The following is a 19,440-nucleotide window of genomic DNA, read 5'->3' as shown; positions in this document are numbered from 1 at the left end:
ACTCACTCTGGTGGATTACTCTGGTGTCTCTTCTAGTGCTGAGCACATACAATGCAGCTACTGGAGGACAGAGACGTGAAAGTGGGCCAGCAGCAGCAGACTGGAGATCTGAGGAACAGACGTGAGACCAAATTGTCTCTGGTTTGAAAAGTCACATCTTTTTGGTAACATTTAGCGTGGGTAAGATGGATGACAAATCCTTTTCCATCTTTCAATTTATATCACTGAGCTGATCAGGTTTAATAGGGCTCCTCTGTGTGCGCACGCACACTTGTTGGAAATGAGAATTTAGGCCCCGTCAACCTCCCAGCTAAATGACTTGTAATGTTATGATTGATGCCATTTTTATATCTTTTAAAAAACATTTTCATTGTCAACTCAACAAACACATTGAACATTATACACGTTGTTATTATCATAAAATAAATAACAATTTGAAATAGTTGAGGGTTCAGGATTCTTAAAGAAAACATTTATTTCAGTTTTGGGCAAAGTCTAATAAGTTTAATGTTTTATAAGCATGTATACATGTCAACATTTTTTACTTCATGCTTCGCTTGTTACAAACTGTAATGCAATTAATATTAGGTAATACAGTGCAGACATCTCCTTAAAATTACACCTACAGAATATTATTCTCATTACAAATGTGGGTGTACAATTGAAGATCTTCCCCACAGTTAGTGTGTGGTCAGATCAGGTAAATCATCTTGGTTCAGGAATGATGAATGGAAAAGCAAAATGGAAAACCTTATGCTTTGAGCAGCAATGTTTTCATCCAGAGGAAGCTTCTCGCTCCAACGACCACCTCCACCTGCCTCTAATGCTGAAATATTTAGGTTGCAGCATTCACTGTCACATTATCTATGTGGTTTCAGAGCTTAACACCATAGTCCTTTCCTGTATGCTGCTATATGGGGCCACAGACATGCAATGTCTAAGAAGAGTGGCTCACAGACTCTCCTTTGAAGGTGATCCACTGTATCGCCTCAACAGTAACCAGCGTAGCAGTAGCATGATTGTAAAATAGTCCAGCAAAGTAAAAGCTATAGAAGTCCGAGACATGCCAATCCCACAAGGAGCAGGAGCAGCACGAAGTACGCTGCCTGTGACGGAGCGCCAGACTGCAGAGGAGGCTGATCTGACTTGGCTGCAATCGGTCGGGTGAAGATATACGGCTGTTCCTACAGATAGGACATGGAGAATATGGGATTATATAATCACTTTGTGTTGTGCATCTAAAAGCATATAAAGGATCATAATCTTTAATTACACATCATTGGGGACCATTTTCCAAAGCAAGACATAGTTGATTTACAATCATCCAGAAGGCCACTCTAAAGAATATTAATCAACTTGCCGACTTCTAACTTATGATTAAAATTTAATTTATTTCTACTTATTTAATTATTTTCCTTTTGGTCTTATCGTCACATCAGTGTTGCATGGTAAAGCAGTTGCAAACAGGGACAGAGAAAGATTTCAAATTACTTTCTGCTTGCAACTGCGTGAGCATAACTTTCACAAAACGAAAACGCTATAAAAGCTAAACTATGAGTGAGTACTGTATCTTAAAGTGCTCATATTATGCTTTTTGGCTTTTTTCCTTTCCTTTATTGCGTTATATATCTTTTTTGTGCACGTTATAGGTTTACAAAGTGAAAAAGCCCAAAGTCCACCCCAAAGAGACTTACCATTTTTCAGAGAAAACACTGTTCACAAACTGCCCCAAACAGCTCTGTTGTAGTCCAGCCTTTACTTCAGAGACAAACGCGCGTCACTTTGTAACACACGTTATAATGCTCGCCTAGCTGCTAGTGTGGCGCTCTCTCATGCTCTGCTTCTGACTGGGTAGTAGTCCTTACCTAGGTACTGCGCATGTGCGACTCCCAACAAAGATGGAACAGTAGCTAAAACAGAGAGCTCAACACACAGGGTGAAAAGAGGAGAAAATATGGTGTTGTTTGAAAATTAAACCATGTAAACCTATTCTGGTACAACCTCTAAATACAATTATGAACCTGAAAATGAGCATAATATGAGCACTTTAAGAAGATTTCAAATATCTGCAAGATTATTTGCATTCCATGTTTAAATTAGTAGAATCAATTTGATAGGAAATTACTATAAAAACCAACAACGTCCTTTGGAAAATGCGTTCAGCTCGCTATAACACGTTATTAAGAGTAAAGGTCAGTTTCTTCTTGTTGAGTTTAGGTGTTTTATCAAACGTTCAGGTTAAAGACACTAGAAACATATGCTGCTCTGGTGTAACAACATTGTCGTATAGAGAGCTGCCTTACCATAGGTGGACAGATGAGACTGATAGGGTCAGAGAAGCTGCTCACAATCATCTTTCCCCCCTCAGGCTGAAACTGTGAGCAGAAGAAAGAGACAAAAAGGAATTCATTTGTGGCATTAAATAAATCAATATGTTGTTGTTTTTTGTAGTAATAATGCTTAAAAAGCTGTGTCCTTCATTTTCCTACGCTTGTGATCTACAGCTATTTCCTATTGAGTCATTCATTATTTTTCATCCTTTTGTGACATTTCTTTACATAATAAATCCTTCTAAATGGTAATGGATTGTTGACCTTTAACCTCCTGGTCCATTAAATACAAACAGTGTGACTCATTGTTCACCATGTTGTTCCACAGTCCCTTGGCCAGCTCCTCGTGCCCCTTAATGGTGAAGTGGAAGCAGTCGTGAGTGAAGAAGGTCATATCGATCTTCCCATTCTGCTCAGAGAGACAAAACATAAAGTGGTGTAGATTTACTGATGGAGCGTGTTGTTGGTGTTAACAAAGCCAAAAACGTTACAGCAGTCACACTCGGGATCTTAATGATTCAATCATTACTGTGCAATGTTTCACACTGATTCATCTCCTGAGAGCAGACACCTCTTCCACCTTGATATAGTAGTGGCCTTTGGAGTGAGGATAGATTACCGGGAGGCGGGGGGGGTCAGCTTGTTTCAGAAAGGGCTGAAGAACGACGGCGAAGTCGTCCCTGAAGAAACGATTGCTATACAGCAGCGACTCAAGTCTTTTCTGTGGACGAAAGTAACATCAATTACAATCAATTTATAGAAACAGCAATCGTGCAATCTACTTACAGAGAATTGTTAACATGAAATCAACACGTGCTGTTTTGGGTCCATGCAGCACTTTGTACAGTAAAGTGATTGAGATGCTTTTTTTTTTTTAAATAAAGTGATCTTGCAGGATGGTTGATAATGATTTAACATGTTATTTGTTATGGATAATATGCACATTCCATAAATCTAGAGTTATATACTATACCTGGAACTCCAGATTGACTTCTACCAGCTCCTGAAGCTCAGGAGACTTTGCTTCAGGTGCTATCAGGCACGAGCAGAACGACCTAAATTAGAGTAAAAACGAAATAAAATTCAGCGGGGGAGATTGCATACGGGGGGTATGAACTTGTTCTGACAGGACATTTAGGTGCAAAAGGAATAATAAAAAAAAAAAAGATGGTTTTCTAATACCGGTACTAAACATTGCAAGATTAAAAAAAACAAACACAAAAAGCACGATGGCTACATGTCAAGTACTTACAGTAGTTTATGCTTCTGCTACAAGATTTGGCTACTTTAAAGATCCCCTCCAGACATGTTTTATGACATATAAAAATACTTCACTATATACTTCATATATATATATATATATATATATATTTCGAAAACTTTAAATATAAGATGTTCCCTATGTCACTGAGAAGTCTATTGTCAGTGCGCTGGAGTGTTCACGTTTCAACAGTACACTTATATAGGTTGTATATTGGACCATGATTGGCTTCCGAGTTGTGATGTCACAAAATCCTGCTGCTATGTATGAAAGCTTTCCTTTTCAGCAGAGGAATGTGAAAACAGCCTTCTAGTGTCAAACTCTGCAGAGTGAAGATCAAACATCACAGGGATGCAACAGTAAACAAGCAACACATTTTTGAACGGAGGGGCACTTTAAGGCTCACGTAAATGTTATTGTTAAGAATGAGCGTCTCACCTTTGGAGCAGGCACCCTGGGGTGGGCTTCTGCACCTCCCTCAGAGTCTGCATGGGCAGGATCTGAACCACATTAACGATCATACGGGGAACCTGAAGCACAACATGAAGAAGCCACGCTGCAGTGAATTACAGCACCGTGCTGAAACCTCACTCAGACCAAATATGTCATGTTTCTTTCACTTTACCTCATTCATAAGCATTTCCAGGGACATGGTCATATAGTGAATGTAGTTATCCACTGAAAATAGAGCCTAGAGAGAACACGGAGACTCTGCAGAGATTAATGACATATTTCTGTAAAGAGACATTTTTATTGAACTAAACTAGTCAAAAAAAAAAAGAGAAAGACAGACCTTATCTTTGCAGTAATCGCAGATGTCATTCATGCCCATGAGAATGGTCAAAAGCTTCCAGTCCTTCTCGAAGTTCAGACCCTAATGGAACAGACAACAGAAGGGTCAGAGTGTATAAAAACAGGTTCAGGGACAGCATCTTGCTGCAGGATATCTCAGACTCCGGCTGTTGAACTTTAAAAAAAACACCTCCATTACTGTAATCGTCCATCCCTCTGTTGTTACACATTACTGTACCTCAAAACCTCTCAGTGTGTCGATCAAATGTCTTGTCTGGCCGGGGAGGTTGCTATAAAGACAGAACAACAACATACGTCTAAGCATCATAATACATAATAACAAATGAAACAGAAGGTCACAGTTTGAAACAAAAAGTCAAAAACAGTCACACTGATGATTGCTTACAAGGTGTTATGTCCAGTCACAGCCAGGTTAAAGCCTGTTTCGCTGATATGACCCTGCATCCCATGAACCGTTTTGCCCGGAGCAGCACCAAGCAGATTGGGATTGAACAGCTTGATGATGTCTAAAAAAAAAAAAAAGCACCAGTGGAAGAGAAACGCATAAAGATGATGTATCGTTTCTTTTCTTTAGCTCACTGCGGTTTATATCAGGGGTTTTCAAACTTTTTGTGTGTGTGGACCACTATTTGTAATCAAGAATTTTCGCGGCCCACCTCATAATACACATAATAAAATATGTATAGCCTACACACAGTCAAACCTGAATTAATCCACACCTCTTAATAGGCCTTCTAGCACTAAAGCTATAACTGGTCATCGCATCAGTACAACAGGCTTGTTAAAAGAGAGTTTACTGCACACAACGGCTGCCACATATTTAATTTATTTATTTACTCAAGCGCCCGAGGGCATAATCGGGTTCATTTGAACAACAGGCTTATTTCCATAGCAATTGAGTATTAAATCTATACAGTAATAAGAACACTTGGATATAGTAACAATTTCGAAACCTTTGGCGATTTTAGGTTTAGGGTTAGGGGAGCGCCACTAGCCTATTTTAGTAATCACACAATAACTGGACAATTTAATTTAAATTTTATATCAATACACATATTCTTAATGGGAATTTCCTGGTAAAATGAAGGTTAAAAAACTATTATTTTTTATATATATATATATATATATATATATATATATATATATATTATATTTTCCATGGACCACCTGCAGTACAGTCCGCGGACCACAGTTTGGGAATGGTTTATATGACATAATGATGTCAGGAGATCTGAGATATCATCAGTGATTAAAACATCTTACTTGCCAAAGTAATGACATCCTGAAATGACCCGTAGCCTCCAATGCTGCAAGATGAAGAAATGTCACATTATTATCAAAACTAATTGTGTATTTTTTAAGTAATGCCAATTCAACACTGTTATCTACAAACTGAAAATACAAAAAAAAAAAAACTATCTTAAACAGTCTGATGAACAGGGCAAATTACCTCTCTAACATAAATACACAAATGTTTTTGATGAAATGTTGAAACAAGTTGATTACTTGATTAACTAGAGCATGCACATGCATATTAATTGTACAGTATCATATACTGGCCCTCTACCTCTTGCATGGATAATAACCTTTATTATCCATGCAAGAGGCCCATTACAGGTTTCACACATGGTTTCTGTCACCTCCACGACACATGACGGAACTCAATAGGAATCCCGAGGACAGTGGTGGCGTTGGCACCGATGGCAGTCTGAAAAAGAAAGACAAATCTGAGGAAAATATGATCAGAACTTTGTCAAAATAAAGAAATCTTGATTGTTTGTGTTTGGAGGAGGTGATTCTGGTATTATCTACTGCATTTTAAAGAGGTATTGTATCCTTGTAAACGACGGATAACTGACATTTACGCTTTTGCTTTAAAAAGAAAAAAAAAAAAAAAAAAAAGTAATCTGGCAACATAACTGCCATTGCAACATTTAGTCATGATTTCAATTGTATATTACTTATAATGTATTAACTTTGCATCTGAAGAAAAACAAAAACAAAATACCTACCGTCAGTGAATCCCCCAACGCAGCGATGACTTTGATATCTGCTGCCTTTACAAATTCAACTACACCAAAGGGTGAAAGGAGACATGGCAATGCAGAGAAAAGAGGATGGAAGAGAAGAAATGAATCAAAAGTTTCCACTGGGTAGAAGATTGATTTAGATGTGACCCTGACAGACCTGAGGTGGGTACAGAGTGAGAAGGACTCATGTCTGGGCACTGGAACACAGGATGTTTGAAGCTCGCCGGCCGAGTTTTCTCTGGAAACTCCTGAGAAAGAAATAAGAGAGAGAGACCTCATCACGGTCAGGACTAATCTCTTATTTTCAAATACAGATTGAATGTGTGTCCTATATGTGACAGTCTTCCTTACAAGAGGCAGTTCTTTAGAAACAGATGAACCCTGTATACGTTTTATTTCTTATTTTTTTATTTCTTCTTTAGTTCTCCTTTAACTTGTTGACACCATATTCAACTACGTTGCCATTTCACTCACTACCCCTTGCTTTGCTCTGTGTCTTTAGTCTGATACAGCGATGCTTGTTGTGCGCATACGGATGCCTGCTGGTCCATATGCTGCGGTTAGTTGTCGTCCCATGGTAACCTGCCTCTTATGTTAAAATTAGGCTACCCATTATTATATACTCATATTGTTTTCGTTGGTTTTCCTTTTGTCCATTTGTGTGTCTTTAATAATAGGTACATCAAGGCCTTGTGGTCATAGTCTGGCTGTTTAAATGATAAACTAAATAAAATTCTATGAGAATTCAATTTTTTTTTCTTACCCACTTTCTAACAAATCCAGGTGTACACAGTACCTTGTTGAGGGCCTCCTTGCTGTAGTGTCGTATCCCCTCCTCATACTCCCACCACCAGTCGTTGCCTTAAAGAGGATTATTTCCAAATTTTCCATTTGAAACATTCCAATAACACACATTTATCAATTAAACAGTTTTCTTTTGACAATCCTTTACAGCACAACAGTAGGCCCTTTTAAAAAAGGCACATCAGTCTTTACTTATGATCTGATAACAAAATACACATTTATATAACATTCTACACACCATAAACAATCTGTCTAAATGAAAGGCTCTGTTTCAGAGGCTGTTGTAACAATAAATATAGCCCCACAGCCTCACGTGTGCTTTGCCCTCTTGCTTGTTCTAGCACTTACCTTTGACAGAGCAGGACGTGAGCATACATGTTGCCACAGCGATCCAAAGCCACTCCATAGTAGTGCGTATGGGCCAGTCAATGGGTCACCCCTACAGAATGCACAATGTGATGCTCAGCTTTACAGCGCTGTCACTTTGTCTCTCCCACCCTCTAAAGCGGAGTGACACCCTGCGGGTCCACTGAGAGCCATTCGATCAATGTCAGCAATACAATACCTCATAACAATAACAAGGTTTCACAGGTTTTCCGCATTACAAGCTTTGCGACTTAACAAATAACCACCATAACAATGAAGAAAAACATTCTAAACGACCATTAAATATCCATATATCATTTATTATTTCTTTATAAACTTGTATTTGGGATGGTAAAAATGCAGTCTTCTCAACAATCTTGACCAGTGTTTCATTTTAGACAAATTGTGAGTAGTGTGGGTGTCGATGTGTGAATGCAGGTAACAGTTTGGAATCATTTATCGTTTCCTTTTTGACTTCATACACTACATGCAAACGTATTGGGAGATCAATTCTCAATAGTTCTAACAACAAGCACATACTGTGGAACTGAACAAATGGACTTTAGAGGGGAAAAACTGTGGCAAAAGAAGTTTCTAATTTTGTTTTGATAAATACTGTAGGGCTTGGCATGGCTTCATTTGTCAGATTTAGGTCCAACTGAGCTGAAAAGTGTAGGCAGGGATCCAAGTTGATTTTTGGTGAGTGGGTGGAAATTCTCATAACAGCCACACGCCACAGACACACACGCACTGCCTCAGCTAACTTGAGGCACAAAAACGAAGGCAGATGTGGGATGAGAGGAACTATTGAGCTACCAACCACTAGAATAAAATCAAAGCCTGTTGATGGGAAAATATCCCACCAACGTACAGTACATCTTCAAAACTGTTCTTTTCCTTCCACTGGACTGTATACATTCTGCAGATCAGGCTATGCTTGGAGACGTGTCTGTACGCATTTTTAAACAGAATCTGCATCAGGGCTGAAGCTTAGTGGCTTTATCTATCCAGTACAGCTTTTTCATGGATTCCTGTAAACCACTTAACAGGTATCTGTTCTCATTCTGCTGACTTCATTACATTTTAGCACTGTTACTAATGCTGAAAGAACATGAATTAATCTCTCTCAGTGAATTGCAGGTATGAAAAGGTACAGAATCGACATATTAACTAAACAAATAACCAATTAATGGAAAAGGTAATGCAAGATTTGTTCACTCAAGTATCTGAAAAAAAAAGGTGCCTAAAATTAAAGTCTGCAAAATGATCAAAAAAAACATGCAAAACCATGACTTGCTTTACCAACTAGACCGGGTCTAGCAAATAAAAAGTATTTGAATTCACATTTTCCTGCCTAATTTTTTTTCTAAATAATGCGCTAAACTAGGATTGAGGCAGTTCCACTTAGAGCGATTTTCTCAAAAAGAGAAATAGGAAGAAACTAAAGCACATATTATATCCCAACTCTTTTGACTATGTTGATTAGTCAAATCCAAAAAGCCTTTAATCTTGCAAGCAAAAGGCTATTTCCATGGTGAGGACACAGCTGCTTCTGGCAGTATCCTGAGTCACACACTAGCAAGTCCCAAGTCCTGTGTTCTGTAGCATTGTCGGTAAACACCCCCAGTGTCTTTCTTCAGCCCAGGACCAGCATATATTTTAAATGGAGAAAGGGAGATGTGAGACTGCACAGTTCAGCAGCCACCTCAGTCTTCTTTTAGCATGTGGAGTAGGAGAGGTACTCAAACTAGCAGGTATTCAGCTAGTAAGCACCAGCTGCTCCATGGGGCGGCTGGCAGAGCCTCTTGTCTGTCTTATACTGCCCTCGCTCCGTCTGGCTTCCTCTCACTGCTGCTCCTCTTCCTCCTGGGCCGGGCCCTGGGCTTGCGTTTCTCCCTGTCCCTGGGGCTCGGCCTGGGCTGGGGACTGTTCCTGAGGTGGTCTAGGAGGGGGCGCTGGGGCAGGGACCGGTGGACGAGGGGGAACTATGATCTGGTGTTGGCGTTGCCTGTAGGCGATGACTGTGCCTAACAATAGGGCGATGACGGTCATGAGGTAGAGGTCCCACTCCGGGCCCAGAAGCTGGTCCAGGTCCACCTGAGAAATCAGGTCCTTTAACTAACAGGAGCCAAAGACAAATGGAGAGAGAGGATGGAAGACAAAGACACATATGATTCATTTCAGTTCCCCCTGATGATGGAGCTTTCTACTTGGTTGTATTATAGGTTTGACTTTCAAAGCCAAATTGTCACAGCTCCAGTTTGAGAATTTAAGACAAAGTACTCACATTAAAATCCTGCAAGTACTGCAGAGTGTAAACCAGGCCCAGCTTGCACAGGGCCATAAAAACTGGGACCTGGGCATCAGGACTGGCTTCAGCGGCCATGTCGTAGAAACGCTTGGCTAAATGGATGTCCTGCAGAAAGAACCACATGAAAAAAAGTCTGAATCACAAATCAGTCCAGTGTCTGCATCAGTTACACTCTGCATTCATAAATCAATGTGACTAAGTGGACACAAGTGAAATGCTAAGAGCAAGCTGATGTTTAAGAGTCACCAGTGGAACTCTGTGCCCACCTGTTTGATGCCCAGGCCTTTCTCATGCATGTAACCCAGGTTAAACATGGCCTGGGCACTGTGCTGCTGCTCTGATGCCAGCCTGTAGTGGATGACAGCGGTCTCATAGTCCACATCTGTCCCGTAGCCGTAGAAGTGGTAGTCCCCTAGTTTTATCCTGGCCACAGTGTAACCTGGGAATGAGAATTATGTGTGTGAACTTTCATCCGAAGTAGCGGGTTTTGTTTTGAGCAGCCAAAGTCAACTAGTGTTCTTAATGTGAAGCAATCATAGATGCATTCCTGATTGAGAAGATATGCTCAAAATAAATCTGGCACAGACGTGAAATGGATGAGGGACTGAGTGCGTATGGACTCACCTTGTGCTGCAGCTCTTGTCCAGTGGAGTAAAGCACGAGGGTAGGTCTCATTCTCACTGAAGATCTTTACTCCTTCTGTTTGTTACAAACCATACAAATACAAAAAGAAGATTCAAAGGTTAGGATGTTACTTCTCCCAAAGTTGGTAGTTTGTCAATACTTTTGGGAAATTTGCATAATAAAAACAGACAAGCATGTTTGGCTAAATTTGTTTCACCAAATCAATTTTGCTATTGTTTACCACAAAGTAAACCAACCGTGATTAAACAGTTTGCTAATAGAGACGTTAAGCCTAATGTAAACCCTAACTGTTTCATGGCATTTGGACCTGATGTGCTTTGCACTTAAAACACACTCTTTCCACCCTGGCATTATACTAATGTCCCGGTTTTTCTTACTCTGGTCCAGAATGAAGGCCACGTTGCTCTGGGCCACCTCGTAGCCTTGCTCAGCCAGCAGCAGATACTGGACCAGCGCAGCGTCAGTCTCACCCTCCTTAAAGCTGCCGTAGGCCGTCATGAGACGATCTGACCAGCGACCACGTTCACACACGTTCTTGAAAAGCTGCAACGGAGATACAGACACACGGTGTGACAGAACAAAAAACTGGGTCTACAGTGGCGCACAATGATGTCACAATCAAGAAAGAATGGAGCAGCTGCTCCAGGGTGCCTCACCTCCACAGCAGTGTGGCAGGAGCGCATCACACCAGTACCAGTAGCATGCATCTGGGCCAAGTTGTAGAAAGCCAGGATGTGGCCAGCCTGTGAGGCCAGGTTGAAGAATTTAAGTGCCTGCTTGTAATCACGCTTCACACCAATGCCATCTGAAGAACGACAGGAAGAAGAGAAAGACAAACACTGAATGGAGGAGAAAGGAAAAGAAGTATTCTAGTCAACAGAAATTAAAATGATGTGAAGAAGGGCCAGTAAAAGAAAGAGATTATTCAAATCTTCAGATTCAGTAACAATATTTAAAACAGACAGACAAGAAGGAAACAGGAACAGCTATGACAGGAGGCCAGGACACATTGTGTACCACAAGAACAAACCATGCACAAGACTCGGCTGTAAACACTCACTGTAATACATGGTGCCCAGCTGGAGTTGTCCGTCCACCCAGCCCTGCTCGGCTGCCTTCTGGAAGTATTTCAGTGCCAGCTCATAGTTCTGAAGACACAAAACACACACGTTTTAAATGACTGCTGTGATTCCAGCATGGGGACGCTCTGCTAGCTTGTTATCAACCTCGTAAACCAAACGACTTCACTGGGATTTAAATTTCACCTTTTTCACATTATTCCTAGTGCCAAAAACTGTATCTGCCAGGTTAGCAATACAGAGTAAACTGTACATTAAAATGGGTCCGAGACAGTGCATCTTAAACTTAGACAGGATTTGAAAAAAGGTGCAATGTGTAAACGTTTCTTACCACTGGGACACCCCTTCCATATAGGTAGGCCATGCCCAGGCCACTCTGTCCCACTGGATTACCCTGGATTTAAAAAAAGAAGAAACAAGTAAATAAAAAGGGTTGCATCCAAGAAATTAATGACAGTGAATGACACGTCAGCTAAGAGGTAAAAGTGTGTACAGTAACAGAATATCTCCAGAATATTTGGAGGGCTGCTTTCCCCTACAGGAATAACTGTAATGATAAACGTCCAGACATACACACAAATATACATACAAACACTAAAGGGTAAATTACCAAGTCCACATAGAGATAAATACTTTTATTTTAGTTTTTACCAAGTCAGAGGCCTTCTTAAAGTACTGCAGGGCTGTCTCGTTGTTCTGAGGGATATAGTCGCTGCCTTCGGAGTACATCTAAAAAGGACAGAAGGATTCACAGCTCTTAGAAATCAAAACACTTGATGCACGGCCTCAAATACAAAAGGCACTGCACCGCCCTCTGTTAAAACAGCAATGCCAAATCACTGGCTTCATTTTTTTTGGATCCAATTTAGACCATCTCTCTGCTCTCCAACTCGCAGGCTGCTTCTCCCAAGTTCTCACACAGTATGGGCGACATTTTTAATATTTACAAACAGATAAGTGAAGCAGATGGGTAAAACATAATACTATTTAATACTACTATTTGATTTAATAGGCAGGGGACACTGTCCAGCAAGCTTGTCAGTATAAAAAAAAGAAGAAAGAACTGTAATATAACTCTCTCATTACAAGCAACTAAATCAGCACCGTTCCCACAGGCTAAAAGAGACAAAGGACACGACAGACAGACATCTCACCCACCTTGCCGAGGAAAGCCATAGCGTGTGTATTCCCTGCATTTGCAGCCTGGTTGAAGTAGTCATACGCCCTCTGTTGGATAGGAAGCATCAGAAATACATTTACTAGTGCAAATTACAATCACAAAAATAAAATACTTGCATGAATCTTTGAAAAAATAAAAAATAAATAAATAAATAATAAGTCACCTGATGATTCTGTTCTACTCCACGTCCTCCATGCAGGTGAAGCTGACCTAAACCCACCTATCAGGGGAAACAAACAACCTAGTTAACTTCAATGACATACAATTAGTATTTTAAATATGAAAATCACATTTCAGATACTCTATACACTTTATTTATGATACATGCACTGTAAAAGACACCTCATACTCTCAGTGCAGAAATAGGTTGTCATGAAAGAAAATGGTTGCTGCATGGAACAAATGAACACATATTGCTGATGACACTAGTTTACCTGAGCCTGGACATCTCCTTTCTCAGCCAGAAACTGATAGTACTGGATCAAGTCCTCCTCCAACATCCCACTGGTAGATCCTGGGTTCTCCACCTCATCCAGCAGCCTGATCCTCTGCACCGCTGAGCCCCCTGTCAGGGACACGTCACTGGCCACTGGAGGTGGTAGCGTAGTGTACAGTGAAAAAAAAGCAGATGGAAGAGAAATAGTTTTGATCAGGTTATTTGCCCAAGAAGAACCAGAACATCACACCTGAATATTATATTGTAAAAAAACAAAAAACTAAAAATGCTCACCCTGATTTGCCACAAGCCTGTAGTGTGTTAGTGCTGACTCACAGCTCTGGGGAACACCCACACCTCCCCAGTATCTGTAGCCCTAAAAAAACCAATAAGAGGAAATGTCATTTTGAACGTCAAGACATAACGTGACTGCGCATTGCTCCACTGACAGACAAATCAACTCACCAGGATCATATGAGCTACCAAGTTTCCACCCAGTGCGCCAAAGGTGTAGTAAACCAGGGCCTGACAAACAGAGGATGTAGGCAATATGTGAATAATTGTTGGAAAAAGACACAGACATTACATAGCATTATTTTCTCAGATGCTTTTGTCGAAAGTAACTTACAATAAGTACATTTACAGTAAAGACATAACTTCAGTCATACAGAATTTAAAAAAAAATAATAATAAAGTACCTTAGCCTGACTCGAGTTAACGCCAAGTCCTGCTGCGTACAGAAAGCCAAGAGCCTTTGGAAAAGTAAACAAAGCACAGTGTTACACAAGTGATACTCTAAGCACAAATAAACAGCATATCTGATAAGATGTCAGGCCAAAAGGGCTTTCAACACTTTTCTCAAGTAACACGTTAACATTTTGGATTAGATCTTCACCATCTGAGCTTTAGGCGAGCCCTCCATAGCAAGCTTCTCAAACATTTCTTTGGCCTTAGTGACATTCTGGTTCATGTAGTCTCCAAACAGCATGGCATACGCCACCTTCTCCATGGCTTTCTGGTGGCCTTTCTCTGATACTTTCAGCAGTTTTTCGTATAATCTGAAAATGGTTGGATAAGCAGAGGTGGCGTGAGTGAGATTGGATTGGCAAAAGGCATAATAAAAATGATATGGGTACATAACAACAGTAATGACATGACAATCTAAAGCAAATGAGGATGTGCTGAGCAAAGTCACATGGTAATAAAGCACACAAAATAGATAAAGCCATACCAAAAAACTAAATGAACAATCAAATCAGGTTATTTTGTCTGTTAGATACACAAGAAGTTAAACAAGTTTGAATTTGCTGGTTTTTTCCAACAACAAAAAAGACAGTAAGCTTGCAGGTCTTTAAGCAGCCCTGATGTTTGAAATAAAAAAAATGGAGAAAAGATCCAACATCGTTAATGTGGTTAAATAGATGAAGCAAAATTTTGTAATTTCTTTTCCCAAACAAAATCACGCAATCTTTGTCATAGCACCATTTTTTATAAACATATTCAAAGGCTTCTTGCAAAACTACAGATGTCTTCAACACAGAAGATTTAAAAGCAGGTTGGTTGATAAAAAGAACAATGAAATAAATCAGAAGAAAAAAAACTAACTCTTTCTTCTGGGCCCTCCTGGTGGTGGCATTGAGCATACGTAGGACAGTCTGATACTGCTCCTCAACCTCCTCTGCCTGCAGTCTCTGCTGTGCCTGCTCGTCCGCTAACGGAAAGAGAATGAGAAAATGCAGCAGGAAATGAAACGCATAGCAATTCTGAAAATGAAACCATAATGTGCCCTCGGGGTGGATTCCATCATCAGTTTCAGTAGCTGTTGAGCTTTTGAAAGGCTTTTATTTTGAGAAGGAAAAAAATGATAAGTAAACAAATTCGACAACTATTTCTCTTTATTTTGGCTTCAAATAGGGATGCACAATGTATCGGTTTTTTTTATCGTTATCGTGATAACTTGCACAATAAAACGCATTGCGAAAGGCTGCGACACATCACAAAAGATCCTTGAATGTTGAAAGAAAATATCAGTAAAAAACTGCACTTTAAAATGTAACCGTTATTCTTTTGTATGCATTGTGTTGCATTTTATGTTCAATGAAAGAATGATGGAAATACCTTTTTTTTAAGGGGGGGGGGGGGGTTAATTCAACAAGCATTTTTTTTGTAATTTAGCAGAATACTGAAAGCAGCAGAACTGAGTAACCTTTAATATCTGTTTATTTATCGCAAGTCAAATCGTTCAATATTCAACGTTATCCCATTTCACATATTTTCCTCATATCGTGCAGCTCTAGCTTCAAAATAAGACACTGAAGGTAGTTTATAGCTTTGTCATATTTGCTTTTGGTAAGTGTTCGCCTTATGACAAGCAGGGTATTAAGTTGAAGACTTACTCTCACAGAAACCCCACTTCTTCTCCTGGTCGTAGTCATAGACTGTGGCGCACCACAGCCGTCCATCCCCCCGTCCATCAGTGGTACAGTCATAGTACTCCTTCCCCTGGAAGAGGAATGGGAAGATACAGGGCTCTCCGTGGTCTGTACCTCCATTCACCACAGGAACTGGGTAAAAAAAACAATTTAATTTAAATAGATTATAGACTAAACAAAAAATAAAGTGAAAATAACTGGATATAGTATGATTTGACCATGTCCATTGAGATCTCGGTTTTCAAACAACAGTCACGGATTTCCAACTTCATATTAAAGATACAAAGTCTGTTCATTCTAATAAATGTCAGGAAATGTCCATCTTAATACAAGCTCAATATTATACTTGTGCAAGACAGCCGCAGGAAAATTACTAACAATCCCACAACTAAAATGATGTAACAGAGTGCAAGAGGAGCCACAGGTGCAAGGCGCTGTTCAATTCTCATGGGCTTTATCTGTTTATCTAATCTGGTGCTACCTTGAAACCACACAAGTCTTTGCTCAGAGTGAGCAAAACTCAAAACAGGTTAGCATGTCAAGACTTAACAAAGCTCACAAAATAAGACAAGACAGTCTTCATTCTCAAAAACAGATGTGACCTAAGACAAGGTGAAATCCTAATGGGGAATGGAGGAGTCAGTAAAGCTACTGATAGACTATCACTGCTACAGGCCAGCCACATGAGCCATAAATGCTTATATAAGAGCTAAGATGTTGTGACTCAGAGCTAAACTCTATGTTTTTGAACATCAACATGTTGAAATTAGTTTACGATAGTCAGCGGTTATATTTGAAACTACAAAGTGCAAGGCTCAACCTGAAATCTCCCTTCATTACAAGGACGACCAGAGGCCCACTGGCTCACCAACCCTTCTTAACACAGATAGGTGAAGCCTTACACGATAAATGACTGAAAAAAATCAGCTATCATAATGTATAATCATGATATTTTACGGGTGTCCACATGTAACTGCATGCTGCTGGAGCCATATTTTCTAGTGTAAAGTCTCATAGCTATTCCACCCATTACTGGCTTTAATTGGGCAGGCAAAACCACTCTACTCAAAAGTCTGCTACCATGGACAAAAAATATGCCAGCTCCTGATTTTTTTTTTTCCCCCTCACACAGACATTTGGAGACACACGCTTAAGACAAGAACCATGGCCAGAAAAAGCAGAGTGTGTTCAGTAGTTAAAACAGAGACGCTCAAAACTCAATTCATAACATTCAACATACTATGTTGTGTGTATGTTTAAGGATTTCAAGTAGCTGATTGGACTAAGTGCAAAGTTAACTAACTAGTTGTGATTCTTTTTTTCTGGCTGCACTGCATGAGGTTCATACAGCTCACAGTTTGAGCTACATTTTTAGTCCTTACCCTCTTTAGGTTTTTCCTCAACTGGGGGAGGCTGCTCCGGTAGGTCCTCCTTCTCCTCTCCCTCCAGCCCATCCCCAGGTGACTGTTGCTCTTCTTCTGCCTGGGAGACTTCATGACCAGAGGTCACAGAGCCCCCAGCCACAATTCCTGATGCCAGACGGACATCATCTTCTTCAGAGTCTGGATCATGGTAAGACTGGAGCCATAGACAGGAAGTTATTGTAGAGGAACAGATGAAAGAGGGGAATCACATTGCATATCAAAATAGGTTGAATGAATACAATTACATAAGGCAAAAGCTACAGATGTCTGTAACAGAACATTTGTGATATAGATTATTTGCAAACTTAACAGTGATTGTTATCTCTCAAAAGTCCTGCAACACTGTTATCTGCTCACTTCTTCTTTATTGCATTAGACAAATAATGGAAAAGAAACTTTTTGATTCCTCTGTACCTGAACAGCTCAAACTTGGGCTCCAACATTGCAATTTTTCTCATGCAATAAAGAAGACATTTAATGGGAGTCATTTGGAATATAGAAATCACAATTTTTAGAGTCAGCACCTGAAGAAGCTAGATTAGGTTTTCTCACTGATACATTTAAAACGGAACAGTGCTAAATTGTGATTAAGTATGATTAAGAGTAAAATAAACTAAAACATCTGGTTAACATCAAGGTGCAGTACATATAAAATGTACAGTATTTTAGCCAATAGCTTGGATAGGCTTAAATCAACTGCTGTGGCGGTGTCAACATCTCATGTAGACAGATAATAAACACACAGGGTAAGGCAGTACATGCCAGATGCAATCCATAAAACCCATAAGACACTGGGCAGCAGATAACATCCCGAGCAATTATACCAACAGCTGTTGGCATATTGGTCTGCTTTCAACCACATCTACATTTCTAACAGAAATCGTTCATCCTCAGGGTTTGATGTGCTAACTTCAAGACAAATATTAAATAGCTCATGAGGTACCTTTAACTCTGGTCCGTCATTGCCGTGTTGCTCTTCATCTGAAAAGTATTAATATGGCAGGAGTAAACAGAGTGTAAACTTGAGATGGACAAAGCTGCTCGCTAAATATAAACAGCAGCTTGCAACAGTTTAAGAAACGTAGACACTTATGTCCGCAGACATTAGCCAGTCATATATTTTATACTTACCAGCTGTTATTCCTTTGACGAAGACTATCAGCAGAATGGTCAAAAAATAAAACTTCCTTGCCGTCTTTAAATACCTTTGATAGCCCATTGTTGTTGATGTTGACAAGCTAACAATCTGCTAGCTGTAGCTGCTGCTATTTCTATCACCAAACATCCAGTTACAGTTGAGTCACACTATGATATTGCATAAATAAACTCACACACACGTTCAACAAAACAGAACAGTATCCTCTCTGGATAATAGTAGTTAGTTGATTTTGACTACTGTAGCTGTCAAACACCCTAACACATGCAAAGCTACGCTAGCAGGGTGAATGTCGTTTTATGTTAACGTTAGCTAACAAGCTAGCTAGTGTTAACGTTACATAGCCGCACAAAAGACCAACCAAACAGCTCAATACTTGCAAGAGAGACGCAACTGCTCGGTCTAAAAAATGGTTGCCTAATACCTCTTGGTATTTCAAAACTTCCAAGTTTAACACCGACATGCAAAAGCTTTCGACTTCGGTTTTTATACTAGGTTTGTATTAACCAAATACTACTTAGCTGGCCATGTTAAGCCCCTACTACTGAGCGACACTTCCTATTCTCGCAATTTGACCAATCACAGCGCGTTTAGTTTTACAGTAGCCAATAAGCGTGCGACAGAGAAGTGGCAGCGAATCAGGTGCGTACACAATTATGTTTCTAGTTGACGGGTTTGTCTCATACAGTCAATGGTTTGTCCACGACACCAAAACAAGTTGTTGTGATAACTAACTTACCTAGAGGCGGTTGCTTTGGGCACGCTATTACTAGCACCATAAACATAGTGAATCCGAAATATATATATATCGTTTATATATATATCGTTTATATATAATTATAATAATAATAAAACAATTGTAAATGTTTCTGTTTTGTAAATAGGCCTTGAATGTATATATTTTTTAATGCTTCTTATTTTCTTAATATATTGTATTCTATTTTATTTTGTATTCACTGTTTTCCTTTATTGCTTCATAGATTTGTTATTTTATTATAGTATTTACCTAGTCTATTTCATTATATTCTAATATGTCCCCTACATTTTCTACTTACTGTTTTTCTTTAATGGAGCCTCCCAGCATGCTTTTCACACATATCCTCGTACTGGTCATCTTGAATCGTGTTAATTATAAGGTTGATATTTCAAATGTGAAGGAAAAGCACACATAAT

The 19,440-nt window shown here is 39.7% G+C and overlaps 2 protein-coding genes across 2 annotated transcripts; both read right to left on the bottom strand.

The window, feature by feature from the left end:
- Positions 1 to 187: 187 nt before the first annotated feature.
- Positions 188 to 7,644, bottom strand: LOC144533849 (phospholipase B1, membrane-associated). The gene is made up of 16 exons (XM_078275415.1): positions 7,587 to 7,644; positions 7,231 to 7,295; positions 6,592 to 6,682; positions 6,417 to 6,475; positions 6,045 to 6,112; positions 5,668 to 5,711; positions 4,790 to 4,910; positions 4,622 to 4,673; positions 4,385 to 4,465; positions 4,217 to 4,282; positions 4,030 to 4,121; positions 3,304 to 3,385; positions 2,950 to 3,051; positions 2,644 to 2,739; positions 2,304 to 2,375; positions 188 to 1,184 (listed from the first exon to the last, which is right to left on the bottom strand). Exons 1-16 carry the CDS (start codon positions 7,642 to 7,644, stop codon positions 1,047 to 1,049), a joined length of 1,287 nt encoding a protein of 428 aa, XP_078131541.1. The 3' UTR covers positions 188 to 1,046.
- Positions 7,645 to 7,903: 259 nt separating this feature from the next.
- Positions 7,904 to 18,830, bottom strand: sel1l (SEL1L adaptor subunit of SYVN1 ubiquitin ligase). Its single transcript, XM_078274391.1, has 21 exons — positions 18,243 to 18,830; positions 18,055 to 18,092; positions 17,070 to 17,265; positions 15,652 to 15,819; positions 14,861 to 14,966; positions 14,151 to 14,313; positions 13,954 to 14,007; positions 13,721 to 13,780; positions 13,550 to 13,631; positions 13,254 to 13,408; positions 12,983 to 13,039; positions 12,798 to 12,866; positions 12,291 to 12,368; positions 11,971 to 12,033; positions 11,621 to 11,708; positions 11,217 to 11,365; positions 10,938 to 11,103; positions 10,540 to 10,614; positions 10,182 to 10,354; positions 9,892 to 10,020; positions 7,904 to 9,722 (listed from the first exon to the last, which is right to left on the bottom strand). Exons 1-21 carry the CDS (start codon positions 18,328 to 18,330, stop codon positions 9,450 to 9,452), a joined length of 2,430 nt encoding a protein of 809 aa, XP_078130517.1. The 5' UTR covers positions 18,331 to 18,830; the 3' UTR covers positions 7,904 to 9,449.
- Between the last annotated feature and the right edge of the window lie 610 nt (positions 18,831 to 19,440).

The sequence above is a fragment of the Sander vitreus genome, chromosome 18, assembly GCF_031162955.1.
Source record: "Sander vitreus isolate 19-12246 chromosome 18, sanVit1, whole genome shotgun sequence".
In the NCBI taxonomy this organism is placed as follows: domain Eukaryota; kingdom Metazoa; phylum Chordata; class Actinopteri; order Perciformes; family Percidae; genus Sander; species Sander vitreus.
The sequence above is the reverse complement of the archived record's forward strand: the minus strand, read 5'-3'. Positions and strand labels throughout refer to the sequence as shown.

What these genes read in the sequence shown, in the direction of transcription:
- LOC144533849 (XM_078275415.1), bottom strand. Translation starts at nt 7,644, where the DNA reads ATGGAGTGGCTTTGGATCGCTGTGGCAACATGTATGCTCACGTCCTGC. An exon ending in GCGATTACTGCAAAGATAAG is followed by an intron (nt 4,283 to 4,384) that starts GTCTGTCTTTCT and finishes TGTTCTCTCTAG; the next exon opens with GCTCTATTTTCAGTGGATAA. An exon ending in GTCTCATCTGTCCACCTATG is followed by an intron (nt 1,185 to 2,303) that starts GTAAGGCAGCTC and finishes TCCTATCTGTAG; the next exon opens with GAACAGCCGTATATCTTCAC.
- sel1l (XM_078274391.1), bottom strand. Translation starts at nt 18,330, where the DNA reads ATGGGCTATCAAAGGTATTTAAAGACGGCAAGGAAGTTTTATTTTTTG. An exon ending in TTAACTCGAGTCAGGCTAAG is followed by an intron (nt 13,781 to 13,953) that starts GTACTTTATTAT and finishes TCTGTTTGTCAG; the next exon opens with GCCCTGGTTTACTACACCTT. An exon ending in GGCCTTCATTCTGGACCAGA is followed by an intron (nt 10,615 to 10,937) that starts GTAAGAAAAACC and finishes TGTAACAAACAG; the next exon opens with AAGGAGTAAAGATCTTCAGT.